We start from the raw sequence: 16,540 nt of genomic DNA on the forward strand, positions 1-16,540 counted from the left end.
GTTACCGAAAGTGGACCGTTAACGTTAGGTGATCTGTGAGTTCGGCTTCTCTCCGGTGGCTTGAAATCGCCGGCGTTAAAAGTTTAGACGAAGTTGTGGCTTGTGTAGTGAGGGGCAGATGAAGTAGAAGATGGAAGAGTTGATATGCCGGCTTCTTGCGGGGATTCTGGCTCGATTGCTGGCGAGGCAGCTGCTGGAGTGTTGGGGAGAGCGGGGTTCTGGTTGGAGACGTTGTTGTTGTTGATTGTTTGTTTGTTCTTCCATGCCAGAAGGTTGAATGATGCTGAAGCGTAGTTTAAATGCTGGAGCGTTTGTAGCGGGAAGCATTCTTCCAAAATGAAGTGCAATGGGGAGAAAGTGATCCATTTATACTAAGCCAGGATCATTCTGATTGGATTATTACTGATTACGGATGAGTGGCCAGCGGTGCACAATCATATCACGTGCTCCTCTCGAAATTAGTTTATGAAACTTCACTTAGTGGTAAAACAGGTGCCCCAGCACCACCACCTTTGCAACCTGTTGACTGGCCCACCAAGCCATGGGCACATCTTCAGATGGACATTTGTGGGGAGCTCGCCTCTGTTTCTCACCATCAGCGGTTTCTTGTGGTGTATGACCTCCACTCAAAATGGCCAGAGGTTGCACCTATGGGCTCAGTTACAGCCTCCGCAATGGTCGATTTCTAGGAGCAACTCTTTTCCCGATGGGGAGTTCCACAAGTCATTACCACTGACAATGGGCCACAGTGTGTTTCAAGTGAGTTTTATCATACTTGACTGCTAAGTGCATCGTTCATATACGCACTGCCTTCTACCATCCTCAAGCTAATGGCGGAGTGGAAAGATTCAATCAAAGTCTGAAAAATGGCATACGTGCACACCTTGCCCAAGGTTTTCCCTTTAAGGCTGCTCTCTCCCAGACCCTCTTGCATTATCGCGCTACCCATCATGCCACCACTGGGGTGTCTCCTGACTGTCTAATGCTTGGCCGGGAGCTGGAATTACCGTTAAACAAGCTGAGACCACCTTATCAGCTCCCGATGAACACTTCGGTTCAAGCACGAGTTCACCAACATCAGCTCAACATGAGAACCAGGTATGACAGCAAGCATCATGTTCGGCCCACAAAGATCAGAGTACAAGACTGGGTGAGAGCCTGTAGGCCACACCGCAGTAATAAATTGAGCTTATTTCTGTCTGAGCCCCTCCGGGTCAAAAGCCAACTTGGACCAGTCACTTTTGAGCTAGCTAATGGATCTCGCTGTCAGCTGTCTTCATAAAAAGTGCCTAACCCTGCTGTTACGGAGAAAACCCTAATCCAACCCTCGGACCCCATTCTGCCCCCACTAAATCTGGATACTGTTGGAGTTACCAAACAGGATGTGATTACTGAACGCTATTATATATATATATATATATATATATATATATATATATATATATATATATATATATATATATATATATATATATATATATATATTTATATTCGTATATAGAACACAACATGATAAAACAAATGGAAAAACTAAACAAAAAAATGGCTACTTCTTGGACACGTTTAATGCTTCCAAACAGTTTGCTGCATTTATAAATCACCCTTGAGGTAGTTCATTATGATGCTATTTACCTTCTATGTGTGATTTGATTGGACAGGAATCACAGGACTAATTTTGTTAATCTCTATAGACAAGAAAAAAGTAGTGACTGCAGGTTGAAGGAAAGTAGTGGAGTAAAAGTACAGATACAGCACTAAAAATGTAGTCAAGTAAGAGTAAAAGACAGATTTTTAAACTTAGTCAATAAATGACAAATCCTGAGAAAAAGTAATGTATTAACAGTAATTTGAGTATTTGTAATTAGTTACTTTACACCACTGAAAATATCACATTTTAATATTTTGCAGAACTGCTAATAATTGATGTGTAAATGAGCATAGTTCATCCATAAGGAGAGCTAATTTAAATAAAATATATTAAAAGAAAATAGCATAAATAAAATCCATAATCTATTAGCCTAACTATAGAAGTTAATAATTAATTTGATCTGGAAATTAAATTGTGTCTATTTTTGTTATTTATTTGTCACTAGCAGAGATTTTCTTAACCACAGTACAGTATTGACCTTATTCTAAAATGCGAAAGTGCGCCTGTTTTCGCGATTGTCTTAGAACTTCCGTTTCAGTCGCCTATGGGAGAAATGACAAGGAATAATAAACGGCAAAAAAACGATCAAACTACTTGCTCTACAAACAAATGTTTGCATGACTATACAGACCAAGTAGAATAATATAACAAGGAAATATCAGTTTGCAACATCAAACAGCGAAACGAGCAGTTTTTAATGTCTAAAAATGAATGGAAGTGAATGAGACCGGAAGTCTCGTGCCAAAAAGATTCTTAATTAAAGGAAGAATAGCCGTGTTCAGTTCGCGGATAACGTCAACGTGTCCTGGACTCCGGTGGTACATTTTGCACTTCGCAGCAGAATGGAGCATTTATCGTCGTTATTTTTTGTGCTTTTTACCTCAGCTAAAAGAGTCACATTGAGGGAGGAGAACATGATGGTGGAGAATATTTCAAAAATCTTCCAGGTAGGTCGGTGCAACCACGTAGCTGACATAAGAACACCGCTTTATTGCTTTATTCTAACGTTAGGCCATTTAACATTACACAACATTTTCGTACTGTAACAGGAAACTTTTATGCAGTCATCTGTTGATTTACACGACAACGGTGTTTTTAAGACTGAAAATGTATAAATCTGTAAATGTTAAGTTACAAAGTTTTTGTTAACGTGTAAACCAATATATGAAAATGTGACGTCCTGCGCATGCATGGCATGCGTTCAGGGTTGTGTAGATCAAAGAATATACTGGTGCATCGCACATTTTACAAAACGCAACGAGCCGCTGACTGACGGTATGTCGTAACTTTGAGGCTATGGTTCTCTAAAAAACAAAAATACTACATAAAATTTATTGAAGGAGCTTTTTTGGTTATTTTTAGGTTGGAAAATCTAAAGTCAGACATTTGATTTTAGTTAATTTCTTTTACTAGTATCCCCCCCCTATATATATATATATATATATATATATATATATATATATATATATATATATATATATATATATATATATATATATATATATATATATATATAACTTGTATTTATTTAATTATTAAAGATTACAATTTTTTTTATTTTTATAGGTAAGCACCCAGAGTCTGTACCTCACAGATGATACAAATGTGGCACTGTTTCCGAGGTCAGATGGCTACTTCAGCCTATTAGATCTCAGAGACAAAGCTCATTATGAGGTCCATGGGTGTCACATAGTGAATGACAACGCTGCTGCCTCGGCACCAACGCCATCAACAAGCAGCCAATTTCGGTTTTCAAGACCTTGTACCTCTGCGAGTCCCTCACTGTCACCCAGGGCCCAATGTCTGAAATACTTTAGCAAGTAAGATTTTAAGCTATTGTCCATGGCTATAGGGTATTTTTTCTTACATGAACACAATGTTCATTGTTGTGCAAAACTCTAAATGAAGCTGTTATTAATCCTAGGACTGTCAGCCTGGGGGAGTTTCAAAATGGCCAACTTGACACCAGCAAATTGGTGGTGATAAAATTTACAGAGCAAGAGGCAACTGTACCGGTTTTGATGGCCAAAGTGAAAGATACTCTGGGAACCAATGACCCAGTAATTTTGACAGACCACAATGCAGTTGAGATTCTAGACTCTGAAGCAACAAGAGGTGCTTCAGTAAAAAAAAATATTCACCTTTATTTACCATGTAATCAAGTTGTCAGACTTTTTTGTTTTCTTTTTATGCATTCACATGTGAAATCTCACAAATAACTTTTATGCATGTTCTGTGTACTCATTTAGGTTTCTTTTACTGGAAGCAGAACTCCAGAAAAATTGTAGCTGTACTGGAGGCAGACTTTCAAGCCATGAAACAAAAGAGGCGGAGAATCTCGTAAGTGTTTCTCAGTGACTTGGTAATGTTTCTTAATTTACCTCTAGTCATCGGTGCTGTGAAAAGCAAATATTAGCTTTCAATAAAGAAAGCTGATTTGATGGAGCATATGGAGAAAAAAGACACTTACTGAAAAGCATGTTTTTATTAGTGTTTTATTTGCTACTATATTAAAATCCGTCTTATTTCAAAAGGTACTTACTGCAGAGCCACTTGGGCAGAGCTGAGCTCCATCCAGCAAGGAGGAGCTTGAGGTCCAGCTCCTTTTTTTAAAGTGAGAATATACAATCATAGTGCATTATAAAGAAAATAAAAAAAACTTTTTGAAAAAAGGAAAACAAAAAGCATAAAAAAAAAACAGAAAAGGTTTATACATCACTTTAATACAGTTTATACATTAAAGAAAACGATTATATAATTTACAAATCTCAGTTGTTTTTAAAGCCTCATTGTCTGGAGTTAGAAATCACTTCAAAGTAATTGTCACCGACTCGGTCCCAATCACTCCCCTCGCTGGCCAGCAGAGGCCGCCATCTCCAGACTTCTAGCATTAAATCATCCACTTACGCTGTGCACACACCTGTCCTGAATCTGGTTAACGACCCACATACCCTATTTAAGCCGCACACAAACACTCAGTCAGTGCGAAGTCTTGTTTAGCCCCGGCCAGCATTTCTGAGCGTTATTCCCTGCCTGATTCTTCGTGTATTACTCCAGCCTGCTTCTGACTCTGCTTCGCCTTCTGCCTGCCCACGATCCACGCCTGATACACGGACTCTGATACTCGCTGCCTGCCCACGACCCACGCCTGATACACGGACTCTGATACTCGCAGCCTGCCACCGACCAATGCCTGGTAAACCCCTCTGTGTCTATTCACCGCCAGTCTTGATACTTCACAGACTATTGCTGATGTGTGTTTGCACTTTAGTGCATATTGTGTGTTTGAGTGGAAGCTTGACTAATAAATAGTGCATAATGGATCCCTCCGTGTCAGTCTCCTCGTTACAGAAGACTTCGCCCACCACGGATCCCGCAGCCATACAGGTTTTGTCACATGAAGTCACAGCTCAAGCTCAGGTACTAACCACACATCAACAGCAACTAAAGCCTAGTTCACACTACAGGATTTTAAACATCAGCAGATCGCTGTGCCGTTCACACTACATGACCTGACTTTTTGTCTTTTAATCTCTGTGGTGTTCACACTACGCAACACTCTGTGAATGATCCACAAGAGGGGGGTCACACACTACATGATCTGACAACAACTCATTCCCCAACAGCTCATTCAAGTTACCAAACCACAGCCAATGAAATTTTGAGGGAGAAGTCGTCAGAAAAAGCTGAACTCTATTGGCTGCTTGTGTGCTGATGACATCACTGTCAGTGTTTCAAGCTTTGGAGAAAGCATTTAATTACATCGTCAAATCAGCTGATTTATAAGCGGATTAATCACTCATCTGCAAGGTTTGAGTGGATAGATACACAGAGTTTTTAATTTTTGTAATTTTATAACTCTTTGAAATAAAACTAACATATTTATAACACCCTGCCGTTTTCTAACTATCGGTATATTTCTTTCTGACATTGTTATTTTTTTTATTACAAAACAGTAAAGAACTGAGCATTTCTGCCTTAAATTACCATATTGGTCAAAATGACTGCATGCATGTCTGATACTTTTTTCGCTGTGAATTTAAATATGTGTGCATTTTCTTGCCTAGCAACTTCCTGCTAACATAAACAAAACTTTCTGATGGCAAAAACATCAATTTACTTCAGATATCTTTCAAAACAGCATATTCTGTGCCGAATAGCTCCTGAAAGTGAAAATGAAAGCCAAGACCTTTGCATGTTCTAGTACAGTGGTTCCCAACCTGGGGTCCGCGCCCCCCTTAGGGGGGCGCCAGAGTTCACAGGGGGGGGCGCGGGAGAGGATAAATATTGAGGTAGAAAAAGGCATAAAAATGCTCCACTATTATAGGGCTTTGTAATTAATAGAAAATCCGGTTTAGATTTCGGTTTCAAACGATTATAAAAAAGCATTAATCGAGAATAATGATAATTGCCTCATATTTTGCCACGTTCCAGTTGTACACGTGTTGCTCTTTAAAGCGCGAAAGAGTTTATGTGTGTGTGCAGCACGATCACGCAGTCAGAAGCATGCGGCCGGTCAGCATTCACTCTCATTCACACACTGAGACGAGCAGAGGAGCGCAGACATATAAAGTCATCTTGACGTGAGCGCTTTAATGGTCAAATAGGTGTAAAAACGCGGTGTTTAGTGATTATTTACATTAACCCTCATTTGTGTAATAAACAAACGAGTTGAGGATCAAAAGACGTGAAAGAGAAACCATTAAAGATACAGCGCGCTATAATCCTTCTGCCGGCTGTTTTTATCATTATTAAACAAACATAACGAGAAAACCCTCGCTGCTCTTGACTGAAGGACTGCTGTAGCTAAAGTGTTTTTCTTACAGTGAAGATGCTTAAAGCACAGTTTGTTTCATATTTTTATTCTATTGTATTTATTTCTCTTTCCTTTGCAGGGTGGAAAATAACTGTATGTTTACAGTTGAAGTCAGAATTATTAGCCCTCTTGAATATTAGCAACCTTTTACTGCCCAATTTCTGTTTCATGGAAAGAATATTTTATTACCTTATTTCTGAACATAATAGTTTTGATATCTCATTTCTAATTACTGATTTCTTTTTGTCTTTGCTATAATGACAGCACATAATATTTTACTAGATATTTTTCAAAATACAAGCATTCAGATTAAAGTGCAGTTCAAAGGCTTAATTAGAGTAATAAGGCAAGTCATTATAACGGTAGTTTATTCTGCAGACAATCAAAAATATATATTGCTTAAGGGGGCTAATAATATTGACCTTAAATTGGTTTTAAAATATTTAAACCTTTCTTTATTCTAGCTATAATAAAACAAATAGAAGAAAATACTGTTAAAATTCCTTGCTCTGTTAAACATAATTTGGGAAATATTTATATAAAAAAAAAAAAAAATCTCAGGAGCGCAAATAGTTTTGACTTTAACTGGCAAGGGTTTTGAATAATCGTGATTACAATTATGACCAAAATAATCGTGATTAGGATTTTTCCCAAAATCGAGCAGCCCTACCATTATATATGTATTTTTAAGTACCAGAAAAAATAGAAAAAATCTAAATACATGCTTTAAATTCCAACATAATAGTGAAAATAATTAAAATAAATAACTTTAAATAATTATTTAAATTTTGCTCACTCGCTCAATCTGCTTGTCAACGTGTCGTAAAGGCAAAATCAAAACAAAAATGGCAGACAAATGTAAATGCAGTGATTCTTCAGAGGCGAAGAAAAAGATTAGACAGTATGACAAAGCCTACCTAGATTTTGGTTTTATTGAAGGCCAAGACAAGATAAAACTGATTAAATAATATTTTCTATACGTATTACTATATATTAATATTACACAAACACACACACACACACACACACACACATATATCAATCAATCAATCAAGCCTTTATTTGTCACTACACTTTCGTATAGCGAAATTGGACCCCCCAGACCATACACAAAACATCACAAACAACTTTTCAGGGGAGACAGATCTTAGGAGGTAGCATTTAGAAACGAAGAAAGATACATTTGGACAGTTAGGCTAAAAAACACCCCCTCAGCTTGCCCTTGATTAGGACAAAGTGAGAAAAGGGAGAAAAACAGCCCTATCTTAGCATAAGCACACCGACAAGACACAACATAGACAGAGGGGATGGGAACAGGGGTAATGGAAAACAGTCCGTTGAGTGCGGGCAGCCAACTGGTCCAGCAGCCATTTCCGGCGCAAGTCACAGCCCCGCCCACGCCCCACGTGGGTAAAAGCACACGAAGGCGTTTGGATGGGGATCGGTGGTGAATGTTTATCTGTAGATATGTTAGTGTGTGTGTGAGCCTGCATAGTCCAGAGTCCCGCAGGTGTCCTTGACAGGGGCAGGAATTTCAGAGCGTCCGCTTATCTTGCTTATCCCAGGGAGTTGTTTACTTCCAGCCGAGGCCGTCTGGCAGGAGTAAAAGGAGAGCCGAAAAAAAGACAGTAAGATACTTCCACTTTAGGTCAATATCTGCCAATTTCACAGATATTTAATGTCCATCACTCGTCTCCCGATCTGGCCAAAATTTGTTGCAGAGCCGCTAGCTTCACCTCGATGGTTTCCAGTTTGCGGTCAAGGACCATAGTCTGATTCGCGACCCTACCCATCAGTGTTTCAATCAAGCCGGCCAGCCTAGTGGGGTTTTGAGCTGCGCTGACCGCTTTTATCAGTTTCCGATATCCCAGGGCCCCGCATAAGCCCATCAGCAGAAACCCTGTTATCAAAGTTCCGAATAGGTAGATATCTTCAATATCCTCCAGAGACAGAGCAGATAGACAGAGGACTCTCCACTTCTCCCACCCGTCCATCACATATCCAGCTGCGAGCGTCCCCGCAGGACAGCTGGGTTCCCCGGAGCCCAGCGATCTCGTTGAGACGATGGTGTCAATTGCATTAAGAGACCAGTTGATCAAATCCATAATTCCTTTTTCGTTTGGAAAGCAGGACAAGGAGAGCCTCAGAGATAGAATAAGACGAGACAAGAGGTGCTAGCAAGGAGAGATATGGGACGGAGCGGGAAGAAGAGCGACCGCCTTCGCCGAGAGCCAAAGAAGAAAGAAAAGTGTATATATATATATATATATATATATATATATATATATATATATATATATATATACACAGTACATATTTGTGTGCGTGCGTGTGTATTTATATGGTGTGGGGGCTCCAATGTTTGTATATGTTCATGGGGGGGGGGGCCCAAAGAAAAAGGTTGGGAACCACTGGTTTAGATCTTACCTTGAAGGTAGAGGTTACAATGTCAGTATAGGTGACCATAGGTCGAGGTGGACACCCATGACATGTGGAGTCCCACAAGGCTCGATTCTGGCACCTCTCCTGTTCAACCTTTACATGCTCCCTCTGAGCCAAATAATGAGAAAGAACCAAATCTCCTACCACAGCTATGCTGATGACACTCAGATCTACCTAGCCTTACTGCCTAATGACTCGAGCCCCATTGACACCCTCGAAAAAAACGAAAACGAAAAACATAATAGTGCGATCTGTCGGACGCAGCACAGTGCTCATTCAGTAAAGGCACAGCTAAACAGATGTGTTTCCAGTCTTGATTTGAATGTGCCTAATGTTGGAGCACATCTGATCATTTCTGGAAGCTGATTCCAGCAGCGAGGGGCATAGTGGCTAAAAGCTGATTCACCCTGCTTTGACTGAACTCTTGGAACTTCTAGTTTATATGATCCTAAAGATCTGAGTGATCTGTTAGGTTTGTATTCAGTCAGCATATCTGTAATGTATTGAGGTCCTTGGCCATTTACTGATTTATAGACCAGTAATAATACTTTAAAATCTATTCTGAATGTAACTGGCAGCCAGTGTAGAGACCTGAGGACAGGTGTGATGTGCTCTGATTTCCTGCTTCTGGTCAGAATTCTGGCTGCAGCATTCTGGATGAGCTGCAAGTGTCTGACTGTCTTTTTGGGAAGGCCAGTGAGGAGTCCATTACAGTAATCCACCCTGCTGCTGATAAAAGCATGAACAAGTTTCTCTAAGTCTTCACTGGAAACAAAGCATCTGATTCTTGCAATATAAGTATGCAAGAATTGGTATGGCCGCTGTTGTGCACCTGTCCTCTAAGTCATTGATGATTCATATCAAAACTCGGACATAAAGATGCGCTTTAATTCATGTCGAACGTCGGTGATACCTGTTACTTCAGCTATTTTTCTTGTATGATGAATGTTTTCATCCCTGCAGATCAACTGGTTTGTTCCGAAACAGGGAGTAAAATTGTTACAGTCGGTGTTGCTTGCTGTACGATTCGCTTTTAATGCCGAGTTTAGACTGCATGATTTTCAAAGTAGTCTTGTCACAGATGTTTTCACACTGCATGACTATCTGGGCTAGCGTTTTGTCACTGCTTTGTTTCAAATCAAATCAAATCACTTTTATGGCCTACTAGCACTATGCCATCCGTACCGTGCCCAGGCCCGTTTCCCGGATCGTTTGAGAAGTGTGAGTGCGCTGAATTGGGATCAGGCACGGTTCATTTGGCCGGCCCTGACCCGGTTGGAAGAGGTGGGCCTGAGCGCGGTTCACTTGGGCCCTTAAAAGTCATGTCTCGCTTTCAGTTTCGGGCTTTGGCGCGTTTTGCACTCACACTACAAACATACCAGTAGTGTGAGTGCAAAACGCGTCAAAGCCCGAAACTGAAAGCGAGACGTGACTTTTAAGGTATTGTTTCATATGAATTTCTTAATCATTTGTACTGTTCAGTGAACGCAAACTGCCGTAGATTATTAAAGACGCAAACTCCTCACTGCATGACCGCTGCGCACCTTCAGCAGACCTCATTCCTGCAGCACGAGGGCTTTATGATTGTTTATGAGCGCCAAAAGTGGCGGATCTGTACGGCAAAATATCTGACTGCGTGTCCTTGCATCCCTAAGGACTGTTTGGCAAAATATTTGACTGCATGTCACTACATATCAAACGACTGAAACGATACAACTAGAGGAATCTCCACTGTGCTGCTGAGTGAGAGTGCTTCTCACTGAACAGCGCAGCAGCGGTGACGTAAGCGTGCCGATTGTGGTGTGAGCGCGGGCTGTCGGGGGAGACGGGGGGGGGGGGGGGGGGGAGGACAAGCGTGCTTTTGCCCGGTTTGAGGCAACTGTACCTAGTGTGAGTACGGCCTTATTGTCACATCATCAGCAGCACATGTGCTATGATGAGTGAAAGGCTTAGGTGCTGGCTCCAGACAGTACAATATACAAAGCGTGCAAATACAACGACACTGCAAAATACAGACAGTGTAAACTAAAGACAGTGGAAAATACAACGACAATGTAAAATTGACAGCAATATGTGCAATGAATAGGTGTCCACATAGTTATAGGCAGTACTGTTTCAAGTTTACACTGCAAGATAGATCAGCGACATGGGCTTTCACATTGCATGACTTTACAATAGGAAGAATCGCCGACAACTTCTTCCAAACTACGTCTCTCAGCCAAAAACACGTTGTATATATTTTGGTTTTAAACTACATACAGAGAAAGACGCCTTTAATGGGGTAGAACATGTACATATTTGCTCACCTGGGTTTGAAGGGAATTCGCCATTTCTCCTCAATTTCTTTTTTTAACTTTCTTTATGAAACATCAAACAGACACTGGTGCTCCTGTCAAACCTCCACTAGTTTTTCCTCCATTTTTTGGGTCCAAATAAACTAAAAATGAGCACTTTTAACTTCTCCCCCAACCTCCCGCTGGCCAGCAGGTACACACACACACATAAGTGGATGCTGCTCTCTCATTTTCTGTAGGTGATCGCGGATAATTATTCAGTCAGAACTCATTTTACACGGCATGATTTGAATCGCCGACAGCTCCAGATATTCAGCATGCCAAATATCTCACGGGTATCTGCAACTCATCAGCGAAATTTTGAGATGTAATGTCAACGGTAAAGGTGTGCTTCATGGCAAAATTAATGGTGAAAGCAAAGACTGCTTCTGTCATTAACAGTGCAACACGGACACTTTCTGTTTAAAATTACTGTGCTTTTTTATTACTATAAGATTACAGAACAATTGTGAGGGCAAATCTGTCAAAATGATGAACATAATTTACGGAACAGGACCTGATACCTGATATCTATGATAAACATGCCGTCTAAAGAAATCGGCAAAATCTAAAAATCTTTCAGGTTTTAATGGTTGTTTTGTCCTAGCCTTTTTGTATCCCCCACCCCTGGTTATTTAAATATGGTTTAGGCTATCATATATGATGTAAAAAGGAGGATTAATACCAGTGTGTATGGAAGCTCTCTTTCTATGCTGCTACACGTGTTCACACCATACCGAAAAACCATCCCATGTGTTTATTAAGCTGCCCCGAATGAGTGAAACTCTGTACACACTGATCATGTCTACAATTCCTTTCCAGTGTGAATCCTCTCATGTGTTTTCAGAGTTCCTAAGTAAACCTCTTTCTCCAGTGTGAATCCTCTGGTGACGTTTTAATTCTGCAACTGTAATAAAAGTCTTCTCACACTCCAAGCACATATACTCTCTCACACCAGTGTGGATCTTCATGTGTCTTTTAAAGTATGATGATAGGCTGAAACTCTTCCCACACTGAGTGCATGTGAATGGTTTCTCTCCAGTGTGGATCTTTATGTGTTGATTAAGGGATGATGAGTGCCTGAAACTTTTCCCACAACAAGTGCATGTGAATGGTTTCTCTCTATTGTGGATCATCATGTGTTGATTAAGGTGTGATGAGTGCCTGAAACTTTTCCCACACTGAGTGCATGTGAATGGTTTCTCTCCAGTGTGGATCCTCATGTGTTTATTTAGGTATGAGGATAGGCTGAAACTCTTCCCACACTGAGTGCATGTGAATGGACTCTCTCCAGTGTGGATCCTCATGTGTCGATTAAGGGATGCTGATTGGCTGAAACTCTTCCCACACTGAGTGCATGTGAATGGTTTCTCTCCGGTGTGGATCCTCATATGTCTATTAAGCGTTGATGATAAGCTGAAACTCCTCCCACACTGAGTGCATGTGAATGGTTTCTCTCCAGTGTGGATCCTCATGTGTTCATTAAGGTGTGATGAGTGGATGAAATTCTTCCCACACTGAGTGCAAGTGAATGGTTTTTCTCCAGTGTGGATCCTCATGTGTAGATTAAGGTTTGATGGTTGGTTGAAACTCTTCCCACACTGAGTGCATGTGAATGGTTGTTCTCCGGTGTGGATCCTCATGTGTCTGTAAAGCGTTGATGATTTGCTGAAACTCTTCACACACTGGTGGCATGTGAATGGTTTCTCTCCAGTGTGGATCATCATGTGGTGATTAAGGTTTGCTGAGTGGCTGAAACTCTTCCCACACTGAGTGCATGTGAATGGTTTCTCTCCAGTGTGGATCCTCATGTGAATCTTTAGTTTGCTTTTGTTTGCCAAACTCTTTCCACACTGAGTGCAGGTAAAACAACTCTTGTCTCTCATTTTTAAAATACCACCAGTCTCTAAATGAGTTTTGCCCTCAATTTTGACACGATGTTCCTCCTCTTTACTCTCCTCATAGTCTTTAATTAGGTCTGAAATAAAAAAATTCTGTTTTTAGTAAATTATTAAAACTCTCATCAAAAGCTGAAGTAAAAATGCACTAAAACATTGGCTACACAAACCTCAATTTTGATGCACATTAAATGTAAAAACATAGCAGATCATATTTAGCTTGATCTTGTCATATCAACCTCCGGGGGTTTATTACACACATGTACATTTAAGCAGATTCTTATATGATTGATCCCAGATCATTTTGGTCATATTGATGAGACATAAATTTGAAAGCTGTAAATTTCTCTGTAAGTTCTCTAGCCACACTCAGACCTGATTACTACCACACATGTTCGCAATCAAGAAATCACCATAGACCAAAAGAGCCTTAAAAGCTGAATCTGTCTAAATCTTAAAAAAAATTAAACACAAATAAGAAAGAAAATACTTGTGTCTTGAGTAAAAAAAAAAAAAAAAGAGAGTGAACTCAAATGCAGAAAAACATCAAGTCTTTATTGAGGAGTGAGTCCTGGAAAAAGCAAAAATCAAACCATGTCGGGTGAGCACTGAGGGAGTGCCATGGGGAAAAAACAACCAGACACTCAATCACTAGTGGTCCTGGAAACAAATACAGGGTGAGTAACAAAATAATATGCACACAAATGATGGATAACATACTAAGACAAACATGAAGGTAAATGATGTGGTATAGAAAGGAAAAAGGAAATGAGAGCTCCTGTAACTGCAAACAAAAGCAGATGAAAAGAGATCATCTGTAACCCAGAACTGGAGGAGAGAGCAAAAGAGACAGAGGTGGAAAGAGTAATAAAATATTTTATTCGAGTAAAAGTACTGTTACTTACAATTTTTTTTCACTTAAGTAAGAGTAAAGTTACATGTCTACAAATCTACTCAAGTAAAAGTAAAAAATAACTTCTTTTTACTCATGAGTAAATTTTTAATGAGTAACTATTTCTTAAAAAGGGACAAGATGATATAAATCTCCAATTAGTTGTTTTTATTTGTATAAGTAACTTTAAAAACTAAAGACCAATAACAAAAAATAATATAACTATTTAAAATATTTTTACAGATGATCCTATTCATACAAATTCTAATGCAACATCTGTTGTGTTAGCTAGATAGGCTATATCCACATAGACATTTAATTTTTAGCCAGGCAGCCCAAGGGCTTCCGGTGAACTGTCTTTCAATTTCAAAATTGTCACGTTTAAGATCTGATTTCTTTAAAAATCTGTGATCTTCATTGCCTGTTAGACATACGAATATGAGGTGGGTCTCAGATCGGACAAGAAGCACTGCATTAAAGTCCATTTCCCTTGCCATGTCTTTAAAATATGACTGTTTGTTTTACCCCAGTATTTTGTTTTTTGCTAGATCAGATACAGTTGCAGCCAAAAGTTAACAAGAATTATTTATATTATTTATTAAATTTAACATTTGTTGTTTTTTATTAACGTCTACCCCAACCTTAAATCCAACTGTCACAGTAATGTAAAAACAGTAGTTGTATTGAGCATTATTTATGCTATCTATTAAATTACCCAATTAATTGTATTTTTTAAAGCCTAACCCCACCCCAACCCTAAACCCAACATACACAGTACTGTAAAAATATTAATTCTTGTTATACATTTATTCATTTTCTTTTCGGCTTTCATGCCAGCTGACCCAGCCAGGGCTCGAACCTGCAACCTTCTTGCTGTGAGGCGACAACACTACCTACTGCGCCACCACGTTGCCTATTGTTATACAGTGTCATAAAAAACAAATGCTGCTATATTGATGTGCATAGCGCACATCTGACAAGGAGTCTGACAACAGCCAGTGCTCCACACAGAGATCTTATCATTTGACATACTGTATTTTCTTTTTTTATATATATATATATATATATATATATATATATATTCATAGCGCTTTACTTTCTCCACATTTATGATATTTTAGGTTTTTTATTTTGAAATAAATTTGCAACAATTTAAACAATATATTTTTTCACATTGTCATTATGGGCTATTGTGTGTTTTGAGGAAATAAATTAATTTAATCCATTTTGGAATAAGGCTGTAACATAAAAAATTAGGAAAAAGTGAAGCGCTATGAATACTGTGTGTGTGTATGTACATACACACACACACACACATATATATATATATATATATATATATATATATATATATATATATATATATATATATATATATATATATATATACACACTAGGGATGTGCGGAACAGCCGTATTTGTATCTGTATGTGTATTTGTTGAGGGGGGAAAAGTATTTGTATTTGTATTCGAGTAAAATTCAAAATGGCGCAAAAATATATATTATTTCTATTATACTTCTAATTTACTTTATAGTGAAAGTATTGTTTAATTATACCAATTATATAAATTATAGATATGCAATATTGGTTGTTGTTTTTGAACATGTGACAAGAAATGTCATTGAAAAGAAAATAACATAGAAGCCATTATCTCATCCATGGTTAAACCATCAATTAATAAAATACCATTGTGAATATTATGAACCCCACCACCACCGTTCTTGACACTGAATAGACAGAATAAAAACAAATAATATTTCAAAAAACTGTTCTTCTTCTGAAAGAACTTCTTTCCAATGGACAGAATTCCAAAAACTAAAATTAGCTAAATAAATCTAAATAAAACCCTGCCTGGGAGATCTGGCAGAACAAAAGTATTCTATATAATACTAAAAGATACAGCCCTGCTATTGTCATCTGCCAGCCACAAAACAGACACAAAGTTTGTTTTTGTTTTTTTACATTTTTTATTTTTTTTATGTTTGAAACTGACTTGCTGGGGCAGAATGTGGCTGTGTTGATGGTTTGGTGCTTGTGGAGGATTTAGCAGAACATAGCTGTGCTGATTGAGGGGATTGATGCTTGTGGGGGTTCACAGACAGTATCAGGAGAGGATGCTTTTAGTGCATGTGATAATACATTACATGGAAGGTTGCGCGGTGGCACAGTGAGTAGCACTGTCGCCTCACAGCAAGAAGGTTGCTGGTTCGAGCCTCGACTGGGTTCTCCCCATGTTGGCGTGGGTTTCCTCCGGGTGCTCCGGTTTCCACCACAGTCCAAACACATGCAATACAGGTGAATTGGGTAAGCTAAATTTGTCCCTATTGTATGTGTGTGAAAGAGAGTGTATGGATGTTTCCCAGTGCTGTGTAGCAGCTGGAAGGGCATCCACTGCGTAAAACATATGCTGGATAAATTGGTGGTTCATTCCATTGTGGCAATCCCAGATTAATAAAGGGACTGCATAAAGGGAAAAGAAATGAATGAATGATTACGCATAGAAGATGTT

General features: G+C 39.2%; 2 protein-coding genes across 7 annotated transcripts in view; one reads left to right on the top strand and one right to left on the bottom strand.

The window, feature by feature from the left end:
- Positions 1-16,540, top strand: part of LOC137490932 (uncharacterized) — a 137,504-nt gene that overhangs the window by 46,025 nt on the left and 74,939 nt on the right. The window lies entirely within an intron of this gene.
- Positions 10,945-16,540, bottom strand: part of LOC137491225 (uncharacterized) — a 482,468-nt gene continuing 476,872 nt past the window's right edge. For 4 of the 6 annotated variants that reach the window (XM_073947706.1, XM_073947707.1, XM_073947705.1 and 1 more), the window contains exon 3: positions 11,258-13,217. In XM_073947706.1, the coding sequence (XP_073803807.1) occupies positions 12,073-13,217 (1,145 nt within the window). In that variant the 3' untranslated portion in view covers positions 11,258-12,072. Of the gene's footprint in view, positions 13,259-16,540 lie in introns of all 6 variants that reach the window. The other 2 variants (XR_012402231.1, XM_073947708.1) reach the window with 2 other exon arrangements.

This window comes from Danio rerio, chromosome 4 (genome assembly GCF_049306965.1).
Source record: "Danio rerio strain Tuebingen ecotype United States chromosome 4, GRCz12tu, whole genome shotgun sequence".
Lineage (NCBI taxonomy): Eukaryota > Metazoa > Chordata > Actinopteri > Cypriniformes > Danionidae > Danio > Danio rerio.